Source organism: Monodelphis domestica, chromosome 3 (assembly GCF_027887165.1).
Source record: "Monodelphis domestica isolate mMonDom1 chromosome 3, mMonDom1.pri, whole genome shotgun sequence".
Lineage (NCBI taxonomy): Eukaryota > Metazoa > Chordata > Mammalia > Didelphimorphia > Didelphidae > Monodelphis > Monodelphis domestica.
This window is the reverse complement of record NC_077229.1, coordinates 67,100,391-67,113,507: the sequence shown is the minus strand read 5'-3', so window position 1 is coordinate 67,113,507 and position 13,117 is coordinate 67,100,391. Positions and strand designations below refer to the sequence as shown.

The 13,117-nt window shown below is 37.9% G+C and overlaps 1 protein-coding gene across 1 annotated transcript in view; it reads left to right on the top strand.

Annotated features, from left to right (window-relative positions):
* Positions 1-13,117, top strand: part of LOC130458060 (mucin-16-like) — a 46,860-nt gene that overhangs the window by 26,958 nt on the left and 6,785 nt on the right. Inside the window, exons 7-10 of the mRNA XM_056820968.1 lie at positions 752-790; positions 1,356-1,433; positions 3,528-3,644; positions 8,212-8,344. Of these exons, the coding sequence (XP_056676946.1) occupies positions 752-790; positions 1,356-1,433; positions 3,528-3,644; positions 8,212-8,344 (367 nt within the window). The remainder of the gene's footprint in view (positions 1-751; positions 791-1,355; positions 1,434-3,527; positions 3,645-8,211; positions 8,345-13,117) is intronic.

Genomic DNA, 13,117 nt, shown 5'->3' with positions numbered 1-13,117 from the left:
GTAAATAGCTTGACTTTTGGGATATATGCCTCTCTTTCTCTGGGTGGTTCCCTTTCCAGAAAACAACTCACCTGCCCCAAATTCTTCTTTCCTTTTGGGTCTCCTTTGTTTTCATGGTTTCTCTCTCACTCCTGGGAGCCCTGGCCCTCAAAGTGGTGACAAACTATGAAGACATGGGGAGCTCACTTCTCAAGATCAGAAGAGACTTGATTGTTTTTAGACTCCTTCAACAATGAAGTATGCCATGAATCCCTTCTTGAATGCTGAATCACCATTTCCCCCCTATGGGCCCCAAACCAACTCCTTTCCATTACTCCTTTAACCCTTTGCCCACAGATACCCTACTCAAACTCTCTTCCTCCCTCTCCCACCTCTATCTTTCCTTCCCTCTCTCTCCTTCTCTCCCTCTCTCTCTCTCTCACTCTCTCTCTCTCTCTCTCTCTCTCTCTCTCTCTCTCTCTCTCTCTCTCTCTCTCTCTCTCTTCTCTCTGTCAACTTTATATATTTCTTCTATCTTTTCTCCCTTTCTTTTCTCTTTCTTTTTTGGCCTTTCTTTTCTGTATCTTTCCCAAAATCTTGTGTTTATGTCTCTTCTGTCCTATTCTCTTTTTTTCCTCTGCTATTCTCTTCTTGTCTTCCCTCCTTTCATCTGCTGTTCCTTGCCTTGTCCTTCCCTGCCCTCACCTTATCTCCAACACTTGTTCCCTCTGAATTTTTCTTTCTTCTTTTCTTTTCCATTCTCAAACTACAGGGTATCAACATAAGCTCCCAGGAATCAGATCCACAAAGAGTAAGTTTTAGATTTCTTTATTGTCTATTTATATCTATATTTATATCTCTCTCTCTTTAATGGGACACTACAATGAAAGATTTTTTATCTTTTTGTAAGGGAGTAATATAAGGCAGAGGATTAAAAGTGTTGTAGGGATTCAGAATTAGATACACTATTAGATATGGCTAAAGTTTAGACTCCATTTACTCATTTGTCTATTTTCTTTTTGCTACTCAAAATATATATAAATAGTTCAAAAGGGAAAATTATCCCAGGGGCCTGGGAAAGCAGGCTGTCCCTATCTCTTTCTTGTTCAAAATTAAGAGTCAGACCTTGTGGTTTTTCTAATCTGATACAATGAGGGGATCTCCCAACATTCCAGAGAGTCTTGTGGCTCTTCCTTATATTCTTCATTCACCAAAGTTGCCCAATAGTTTTCATTAATAATGTTTTTATCCTCTGCTTCTTCAATTATTACACTCTCTCAAACCTTAGTGTCTTGCTCAGTTGTCATGATCCTCTGGCATTACAGGTAGTAATAAACTATTCTTAACTTATCTTCTGGTTTTTCTTCCCTGGAAAGGTTCAATTAAATCTAAAACCCATAAAGACATGAAACAGGAATTGGAGAGGGCAGGAGAAACACATTCTCAGGTGTCAGGTATGACAAAGAATGAAATAATACCTTCTTCCAAGGTCCATGTATTCTAACAAGGCTAACAACTACAGAGATGAATTTATGTTGATTATAAACTGAGAACAAATACAATTAACAAGGCAGGTAGGGAGGAAGAATGTAGGAAATCATGAAAGGTTTCATGTAGAAGGTGGTGCTGGAGCTGAATCTTGACCTTTAAAGGGGGGGGTGTCTCTGAGTTGGAGGGGAGGAAGGGGAGAGCATTACAGGTATAGAAGATAGCTGGTGCAATGTCATAGCTATGGGAGATGAAGTCTCCCATAGCCAACAAATGGAGGACATATTAAAATTATACAATGTAAGAGGAGGAACAACATCCAATTACCTTGAAGAGAGAGATGGATTGAGGCTGTGATATAAAATGTAAATGCCTTATATTAATAAGATAGAGAAAATCAGATCTTTGTTCATGCAACTAAAACAAGTATAAAAAGAACAAATCAGAAATCTCTTAATAAAGTTCAAATTGGAAATCCTAAAAATCAAAGGAGAAATTGATGAAATTGAAAATAAGAGAGCTACTGAACTAATAAACTAGGATTTGGTTTTATGAAACAAACAAACAAAACACCTGCTCCATATAGCATAGAACTTTGGTTAATTTGATTCAAAAGGTAAAGAAGAAAATCAAACTACCAGTATGAAAAGTTTATGAAACATGACTTCACCATACATGAAGAGGAAATTAAAGTATTCAATAGTAGCCATTTTACACAAGTATATGAAAATAAAAGTATTTTAGTGGACTATCTAGTGGAAATGGATGAATATTTACAGAAATGCAAATGGGATTTTGTATTTTATCCTTGAAGCAATTGGGACTTATTAGAGTTTCTTGAATAGGACAATGACATGATTAGATATGGGTTTTAGGAAAATCACTTTGGCCATTGAATGGAGGAGCAAGTGGAATGGGATGGGACTTGGGACAGGGACCAGAAAACTCCTGCAGTAGTTGAGGCATAAGGTGATGAAGGAAGTATAAGAGACAGGGAATTTAGGAGAAATGTGATGAAAGCAAAATCTATAGATCTTGTCAACAGATTGGATATGGTGGGTTGGAGGGTGAGCAGTCAGGAATGACCTAGCTGTCTAGTCCTTGCCCTTCTGTCTTAGATTTGCTAATAAAGCAGAAAGTAAGGGTTTTATTTGAAAAGAATGATGACCAGGCTTGTGAGCCTGGGTGATTTGGGAGGAGAGTGATACCCTGGATAGCCACTGGGAAGTTTAGAAAGAGTCAGAAAGTTTTGAGGGAGTTTTGGACATGTTGAGTTTAAGATTTCTTCAAGATGCCCCATTCAAAATTTCCAACAGGCATTTGTCCCATAGGAGTTGTAAATCTGGAGGTCACCACAAAGATTAAGGATGGATGACCTGATTTGAGACTCATCAGAAAAGAGATGATAGATAAATTTATGTGAGTTTATGAGCACTGAGTGAAACCCCATAGAAGAAGAGAAGAAGGGCCCAGTTCAAAACTTTATAGGGCACCTACACTAAGGACTTAATTAAGTAAGAATCCAGCAAATGAGACTAAAACAGGATAATTAGAGAAGTCCTAGGACAACCAGGAGAGTTTTGTTATCAAAATTAGATAATTAGGTATCAAGGAGTGCAGAGAGCTTAAGAAGAATGAAGATTAAGAAGAAGGCCATTAAGAGATTTTTGCAATTTCATTTGAATGATGAAGTTGAAAACCAGACTGTAGTTAAAAAAAGAGAGTAAGATGAAGGGAAGTAAAAGCACCTTTTATAGGTAGCATTTTCAAAAATTTCAGTCACAAACGGGAAGAGAGATGGGAAATTATAGCTATCAGGGACAGGTGGATAAAATGAAGGCTGTTTTTCATTTGGGGTTGAAGGAAAGCTGCCAGTAGATGAGGAGAGTTTGAAAACAAAATGAAACAATGGGAATCCTAGAGAGATTCTCTGCTGGGTGAAGGATGAAGGAAAGAGAGCACATATTTTGGCATTTCCTTCAGAATATATAGGGATAACATATTTTTCTTTCTACGCCCACTCCTGTGGCTGAGATATATGTTGTGATTTATTCTTCTAGGAAGTGAGGCTGGTGTAGGAGCTGTCACCCATATCCCCGACCATGGAGAACCAGGAAAAATCATGACATCACTGACTAGTGGCCTCCTGATCCGGGAATCCACTGTATATGCTATAGGTAAGAAAATGTATTTTCTTTCCATTATACTGGTATTTATCCTTGCTTTGGGTACTTGTTTTCAATTTTGAGATATGGAGTCATCTTCATATTCTGAGAACAGGACAATCACTGATGGGGGAAGTTTGTCATTAGGTTGTAAGATTTGACAATTTCCTCTGGCCTATTACTTTCTGCCCTAACATAGGCTGTGATAGCAGCCTTTGGATGAAGATCTCATGGGGGATTTTGCCTTTTGTTTGTTTGGGTGTATACATATAATAGCCTATTCATTTTCTTTTATTATTTCTCAACTGGGGAATAGCTCTTCTAAAAATAATTTTGTTAATTTATAAAACATATAAATTCATAATATGTATCACATATTATATATGATACATAAATTTTATACCTGTCCCCTCCAATGTAATAAACAAATAAAAAAAATAAGTGACAAATAGTACCTAAAACCATCAGCAAAGGTCATCTGTAATGGGGATAACTTAGAAGCTTTCCCAATAAAATTAGGGGTGAAGCAAGGATGTTCTCTATCATCACTAGGCAAAGGTTTAAAATAAAACAACTTTTACCTCCCTCCCCCATTGAGAAGGTGGGAGATATGATATTCATTATCCATGTGAAGTCATGCAAAACATTTCAACATTAACTATGTTGTGGGGAAAAAACCAACTAAAATAAAGAAATTAAAATATCTACTTTAGTCTGCACTCAGAATTCATCAGTTCTCTGTCTGGAGGGGGGGATAGCATTAGTGGAGAGCTTAAAAGCTAAAGAGACTGGGGCAGCTGGCTGGTTCAGTGGAAGAGATCCAGACCTGGAGAATCGATGATCTTAGAGTGAAATCTGACCTCAGATATTTGCAAGCTGTGTGACACTGGGAAAATCATTTAATCCCAATTGCCTGAATCGGCTCGAATAAGGAGAAGGCAAGGGAGTTGATGTAAAAATCTAAAGAGAGGATTTTAAAATGTAAACAGGTAAAGTCTGTGTTCTTTTCCTTTCCTAGGACAAATTTCTAAGTCCATGAGGACTCATTGTTTAAACAAACGATCCTGGTAGACTGTAAGCTTCTCCAGGGCAGGGGATGTTTTATTTTTGACTCCAAGTTTTCAATACTAAGAACCACGCCTGGCTTAGCATAGGTGCTTAATAAGTGTTTGTTGATTGACTTTATACAAATAAGATAAAATTTGTACTTTGATAAAAAATAAATAAAATAAAAATTTTTTATAAATATATATATTTATATATGTTATATATAAAAAATAAAATAAAATAAGTAAAAAGATAAAAAAGTACTTTGCAAATCTGAAAGTGTTACATTGTATTATCATCATTATATTCATGCTTACCTTTCATCTTATGCCTTGATGTGGTGTCTATCCTGGGCCCCCTTTATTGGTTACTGAGTTTTGAGATCTGAGAAGCAATGGTGGTACAGGGGGAGTGGGGAGTAAGAGGAGTTAGGAGTAGAGAAGAAAGGATAAATTAAGCATCAACTAAGTACCAAGTTCTGGAGGGAGGTGCTATTATTATCCTCATTTTATAATTGAGAAAATGAGGCAGAATTGAAGTGACTTGAGAACTCAATGGAAGTACAGACTAGCTTAGGTACCTTTGTTTCCAAAATGTTTTCTGAAGTCACTGTTTGAGCACCAGGGACAGCTGGCCAGGATTCTGAAAATCAGAACACAGCTACCCTGGAGGCCAGCATTGCTTCAGTAGTGAAGATCAGTGCTGTGGTGACCAGGATCTTCTGCTGTCAAACATCACTGCTTCTATAGCATGGATATGGAGACTGAATCAAGTTCACCTTCCTGGACTGCCAGGCACTCATCAAAGGGGGAAACAAGCCACCCTATTGGTGAAAGAGTCCTTGGTGAAAGGAACTCGATGTGGCCAAGCCTCATTCTGCCTTTACCTATTGTGCAGCCTCCACAAGCACAGGCTCACCTGGGGCTACCTCCTCATTGGAGAACTCCAGGTTAGCCAGCCTGAGTGTAGAGTCTGAGAGGAGTTCAGGAGAAACATCAACTCTCGCTATCATCCTGACTCCAGCTAGCACAAAGGAAAGCTGGACATCAGCTTCTCTGAGCCAGCTCCCACAGTACAGAAGGCAGCAGCGCTAGGGCAGAGACAACTTCTCTTTTTGCTCATGTGCCTGTTAGCTCTATCCTGTTCCTAAGGAAGAATGTTTGAAGCAGGCTTCCTCTTTAGCCCTGCAGGATGGGGGTCAGATGTGTCCAGGGAGGAGAGCTTAACATCTCAGGGGAAATCACTTTCCCTTCCATTTCCCTCTTAGAGCTTCTTCTTCTTCTTCTTCTTTTTTTTTTGGTACACTTAAGACCTTGTTGTGTCAGTTGGGTGAGTAAATGCATTTCAGGATCCCTCATCTCTCTATAGTTGCACACTCTGCTGGTCCTTGAGCTACAAGGACCCTTCTGTGGTGATTAGTATTGAGTCTAACATATATGGAGCCTGTAGAATAATAGGAACACAGGGAAAATTTCCTTAGGCAATGTCAGTGTCAGTGAGTTGATAACCATTCATTGTTTCTGCTCTGTTTCCCCACACTCTGCAAAGCACAGGAGATAGGAAGAAAGGCACCCTTAGTCTTAAGAAGCTTACAGTCTAATTGGAGAGACAATGTGCCAACAACAACAATGTGCACACAATCTAAAAACAAGATCAATTGGAAATAATCAAGAGAAGTAGGGCACTAGAATTTAGAAGGATCACCTAAGAAGCAGAGGAGCTCTTAGCAGGGACTTGAAGAAACTCAGGGAAATGAGGAAAGTATTCCAGATTTTTCTTCCAAAGATCAAATATTACAACATGACATTTGGATATATATATATATATATATATATATATATATATATATATATTCATAAAAATTGCAGCAGTTGTGTTTACAGAGCAGAGCATTACTTGAGAGTGGCCCCTCTGTATAGTGAGCTAATGTATTGAAAAGACATTCTCTATCCTCCCCCAAACCCCACTCCCAAGTAACTGGGTGCAACCTAGTGGCCATATTTTCAATTTGGTATGGCCAAAGTTGAATTGAGATAGCAAAGTCAGTGCAAGGAAAGGTGAATGTTATAGGAGGAGGAGGAATAAAATCTAAGGAGAATAGTAAAAAAGGGGAAGGTTAAGAAGCACATTGATTGCTAAATGGGGTTTTTATTTTATCTTTAAAGCAATAGGGAGTTTTTGAAGTTTACTGAGTAGGACGATGACATGGTCAGACCTAGGTTTTAGGAAAAGCACTTTCGCAGTTGAATGGAAGATGGACTGGAGTTGGATGGCACTTAGGATAGGGAGACCAAATAGAAAACTACTACAATTGTTAAGGCATGAGGTAAGGGAGGCCTATACCAGTGTACTTACAGGGTTATATGAGAGACAGAGAATATGGGAGAGATGTGATGAAAGCATAACCTCTAGATCTTGTCAACACATTGGATATGGTGGGTGAGAGGTTGAACAGTCATGAATGACCTGGTTGCCTAGCCTTTGCCTTTCTGACTTAGAGTTTCTACTAAAGAAGAAAGTAAGACTTTTTAAAAATAATGATTACTTGGCTTGTGAGCTTGGATGGCTTGGGAGGACCGTGATACCCTAGACAGCCAAAGGGAACTTAGAAAGAGTTGAAGGTTTTGAGGGGAAGGCAATGAGTTAAGATTTGGACATGTTGAGGCTCAGATGTCTACAAGAAACCCAGTTCAAAATTTCCAAAAGGCAGTTTGTTCAATAGGAGTCATAAGACTGGAGGTCATGACAGAGATTAAGGGATGGATGACCAGATTTGAGAATCATCAATATATAGATGATGGTTAAATCTTCTGAGTTTAGTAGAATATTGAGTGAAATCTCATAGAAGAAGAGAGGGGCCCAGCTCAAAGTCTTGTAGGTCACCTACATTAAGCATTTATGACCTAGATAAGAATCCAGCAAATGAGACCAAAGAGAGTAGTCATACAAGTTAAAGGAGAACCACGAGAGTTGTGTTATGAAAATGAAAGAGAATGGGTTGATGATATCAAAGACTGCAGAAAGCTTCAGAAGAATGAGGATGAAGAAAGGGCCATTAAGAGATTTTTGCAATTAAGAGATTGTTAACAACATTGGAGAGAGCAATTTCACTTGAGCGATGAGGTTGAAAACCAGACTGTAGTTAAAACGAGAGTAGAAAGAAGGAAAGTGGAAGCACCTTTTATAGAGAGCTTCCTCAAGGATTTCAGTCACTAAAGGGAAGAGAGACAGGAGATGATAGCTCTCAGGGACAGGTGGATAAAAGGAAGGTTTTTCCCAGATGGGGAAGTAGGAAATCTGTCATTAGATTAGAAGAGTTTTTAAAAAAAATGAGAGAATGGGAATACTAGAGAGATTCTCTGTTCGATGAACGATGAAAAGAGAGCAGATATTTTGGAGTTTCCTTCAAAATATAAGGGATATAATATATAAAATATAAAATATATATAAATATAATATATATAAAATATAATCTTGTCCTTTCTACCCCCAGTCCTGTGTCTGAGATTTATGTTCTCATTTATTCTTCTAGCGAGTGAGATTGGTGTAGGGCCCTTCACCCATATCCGAGACCACGGATCAGCAAGAGACATGACATCAGTGACCAGTGAATCTACTGCAGGTGCCATGGGTAAGAAAATATTTCTTTTCTTTCTATTATACTGGTATTCATCCTTTCTCTGGGCCCTTGTTTTCCAGCTTTCAAATATGATATGGACTCATCTTCATAGTCCGAGAACAGGAAAGTTTGTGATTAGGTGGTAAGACCCGGAAACTTCCTCTGTCCCATTATTGTCTGCCCAGATGTCAGCCTTTGGATGAAGAGCTCATGGAGGATTTTGTCCATTTCTTGTGTTAGTTTGTGTGTATACATATAATTTACTATGATAAAAGTCACCTACTGGAGGACAGGCTTTTCTATGCCCAGCACCTAAAACCCTCAATGGAGTAGCTGATTTTTTTTTTTGTTGTGACCTTCCCAAGGTCACTTATTTTTATTTTTTTTTAATTTTATAGTATTTTATTTGATCATTTCCATGCATTTTTCATTAAGACAAAGATCATTTTCTTTTCCTCCCTCCCACCCCCCGTGGCCGACATGTGATTCCACTGGTATCATATGTGTTCTTGACTTGAACCCATTGCCATGTTGTTAGTATTTGCATCAGAGTGTTCGCTCCGAGTCTTTCCTCTGTCATGTCCCCTCAGCCATCGTAGTCAGGCAGTTGCTTTTCCTTGGTGTTTCTATTCCCTCAGTTTGTCCTCTGCTTTTGGATAGTGTTTTTTTCTCCTTGATCCCTGCAGATTGTGCAGGGACATTACACCACCACTAATGGAGAAGTCCATTACGTTCGATGATACCACAGTGTGTTTGTCTCTGTGTACAATGTTCTCCTGGTTCTGCTCCTCTCGCTCTGCATCACTTCCTGGAGGTTGTTCCAGTTCACATGGAAATCCTCCACTTTATTATTCCTTTGAGCACAATAGTATTCCATCACCAACATATACCACAATTTGTTCAGCCATTCCCCAATTGATGGGCATCCCCTCATTTTCCAATTTTTGGCCACCACAAAGAGCGCAGCTATGAATATTTTTGTACAAGTCTTTTTGTCCATTATCTCTTTGGGGTACAAACCCAGCAGTGCTATGGCTGGATCAAAAGGTAGACATTCTTTTATCGCCCTTTGTGCATAGTTCCAAATTGCCCTCCAGAATGGCTGGATCAGTTCACAACTCCACCAGCAATGAATTAATGTCCCTACTTTGCCACATCCCCTCCAGCATTCATTACTTTCCATAACTGTCATGTTAGCCAATCTGCTAGGTGTGAGGTGATACCTCAGAGTTGTTTTGATTTGCATCTCTCTGATTATAAGAGATGTGGAGCACTTCTTCATGTGCTTATTAATAGTTTTGATTTCTTTATCTGAAAACTGTCTATCCATGTCCCTTGCCCATTTATCAATTGGGGAATGGCTTGATTTTTTGTACAATTGATTTAGCTCTTTATAAATTTGAGTAATTAAACCTTTGTCAGAGGTTTCTATGAAGATTTTTTCCCAACTTGTTGTTTTCCTTCTGATTTTAGTTACATTGCTTTTGTTTGTACAAAAGCCTTTTAATTTGATGTAGTCAAAATTATTTATTTTACATTTTGTGATTCTTTCTATGTCTTGCTTGGTTTTAAAGTCTTTCCCTTCCCAAAGGTCTGACATGTATACTATTCTGTGTTTACCCAATTTACTTATGGTTTCCTTCTTTATGTTTAAGTCTTTCACCCATTTTGAATTTATCTTGGTGTAGGGTGTGAGCTGTTGATCAATTCCTAATCTCTCCCACACTGTCTTCCAATTTTCCCAGCAGTTCTTATCAAATAGTGAATTTTTGTCCCAAGACCTGGGATCTTTGGGTTTATCGTATACTATCTGGCTGAGGTCGCTTTCCCCCAGTCTATTCCACTGATCCTCCTTTCTGTCTCTTAGCCAGTACCAAATTGTTTTGATGACTGCTGCTTTGTAATATAGTTTGAGGTCTGGGACTGCTAGGCCCCCCTCATTAGTGTTTTTTTTCATTATTTCCCTGGATATCCTTGATCTTTTGTTATTCCAAATGAACTTTGTTATGCTTTTTTCCAAATCAGTAAAGAAATTCTTTGGGAGTTCCATGGGTATGGCACTAAATAGATAAATAAGTTTGGGCAGGATAGTCATTTTTATTATGTTGGCTCGTCCTACCCATGAGCAGTTAATGTTTTTCCAATTGTTCAAGTCTAGTTTTAGTTGTGTGGCGAGTGTTTTGTAGTTGTGTTCATATAGTTCCTGTGTTTGTCTTGGGAGGTAGATTCCTAGGTATTTTATTTTGTCTAAGGTGATTTTGAATGGGATTTCTCTTTCTAGTTTTTGCTGCTGAGCTGTGTTGGAGATATATAGAAAAGCTGATGACTTATGTGGGTTTATTTTGTATCCTGCAACTTTGCTAAAGTTGTTGATTATTTCAATTAGCTTTTTGGTTGAATCTCTAGGATTCTTTAAGTAGACCATCATGTCATCTGCAAAAAGTGATAACTTGGTCTCCTCCTTGCCTATTTTGATGCCTTCAATTTCTTTTTCTTCTCTATTTGCTACTGCTAGTGTTTCTAGTACGATGTCAAACAATAGAGGTGATAATGGGCATCCTTGTTTCACTCCTGATCTTATTGGGAATGCATCTAGTTTATCCCCATTGCAAATGATATTAGCTGATGGTTTTAGATATATACTGTTTATTATTTTTAGGAATGACCCTTCTATTCCTATGCTTTCTAGTGTTTTTAATAGGAATGGGTGTTGTATTTTATCAAAGGCTTTTTCTGCATCTATTGAGATAATCATGTGGTTCTTGTTGGTTTGCTTGTTAATGTGGTCAATTATGTGGATGGTTTTCCTAATATTGAACCAGCCCTGCATCCCTGGTATAAATCCTACTTGATCATGGTGGATGACCCTTCTGATCACTTGCTGAAGTCTTTTTGCTAGTATCCTATTTAAGATTTTTGCATCTATATTCATTAGGGAGATTGGTCTATAGTTTTCTTTCTCTGTTTTTGACCTGCCTGGTTTTGGAATCAGTACCATGTTTGTGTCATAAAAGGAGTTTGGTAGAACTCCCTCTTTGCTTATTATGTCAAATAGTTTGTATAGTATTGGGATTAACTGTTCTCTGAATGTTTGATAGAATTCACTGGTGAATCCATCAGGCCCTGGGGATTTTTTCTTAGGAAGTTCTTTGATGGCTTGGTGGATTTCATTTTCTGATATGGGATTATTTAAGAATTCTATTTCCTCTTCTGTTAGTCTAGGCAGTTTGTATTTTTGTATATATTCATCCATATCACCTAAATTGGTATATTTATTGCCATATAATTGGGCAAAGTAATTTCTAATGATTGCCTTAATTTCCTCTTCCTCAGAGGTGATGTCCCCCTTTTCATCTTTGATGCTGTTAATTTGCTTTTCTTCCTTCCTTTTTTTAATTAGATTGACCAGTACTTTGTCTATTTTGTTTGTTTTTTCAAAGTACCAGCTTCTTGTCTTATTTATTAAATCAATAGTTCTATCACTTTCAATTTTATTAATTTCTCCCTTAATTTTTAGGATTTCTAGTTTGGTTTTCTGCTGGGGGTTTTTAATTTGGTCACTTTCGAGTTTTTTTATTTGCATTTCCAATTCATTGATCTCTGCTCTCCCTAGTTTGTTAATATATGCACTCAGGGATATGAATTTACCTCTGATTACTGCTTTGGCTGCATCCCAAAAGGTTTGAAAGGATGTCTCACCATTGTCATTTTCCTCGATGAAATTATTAATTGTTTCTATGATTTCTTCTCTAACTAAACGATTTTGGAGTATCATATTGTTTAGTTTGCAATTAGTTTTTGATTTGATTTTCCATGTACCATTACTGATCGTTATTTTTATTGCCTTGTGGTCTGAAAAGGCTGCATTTATTATTTCTGCTTTTCTGCATTTATGTGCCATGTTTCTGTGACCTAATGTATGGTCAATCTTTGTGAATGTGCCATGTGGTGCTGAGAAGAAGGTGTATTCCTTTTTATCCCTATTTATTTTTCCCCATATGTCTATTAATTCTAATTTTTCTAAGATTTCATTCACTTCTTTTACCTCTTTCTTATTTATTTTTTGATTTGATTTATCTAAATTTGATAATGGTTGGTTTAAGTCTCCCACTAATATGGTTTTACTATCTATTTCTTCCTTCAATTCTCCTAGTTTCTCCATTAGAAATTTGGGTGCTATATTATTTGGTGCATATATGTTGATTAGTGATATTTCCTCATTATCTAAAGTCCCTTTTAACAAAATATAATAACCTTCCCTATCCCTTTTGATCAGGTCTATTTTTGCTTTGGCTTTATCAGATATCATGATTGCCACTCCTGCCTTCTTTCTGTCACTTGAGGCCCAGAAGGTCTTACTCCATCCTTTAATTCTGACCTTGTGGGTGTCTACCCACCTCATGTGTGTTTCTTGGAGACAACATATGGTAGGGTTTTGGATTCTAATCCATTCTTCTATTTGTTTACGTTTTATGGGTGAGTTCATCCCATTCACGTTCAATGTTATGACTGTCACTTGTGGACTCCCTGGCATTTTGATATCCTTCCCTAATTCTAACCTTTCTTCTTCAGCTCTACCTTTTAGTCCAGTGATTTACTTTAAATCAGTCCCCCTTGTATTTCCCTTTCTACCCCCCTCCCTTCTAGTTCCCTCCCTTATTTTCCCCTGTAGTCTTTTTAAAAATCCCCCCCCACCCTCTCCCTCCCTTGTACTGCTTCCCTCCCCACCAGTCTGTTTTTTACCCTTCTACTCCTCTATAGGGCGCAAATCTATTCTCTTCCCCAATGGATTGGAATGTTCTTCCCTCTTTGGGTCAGT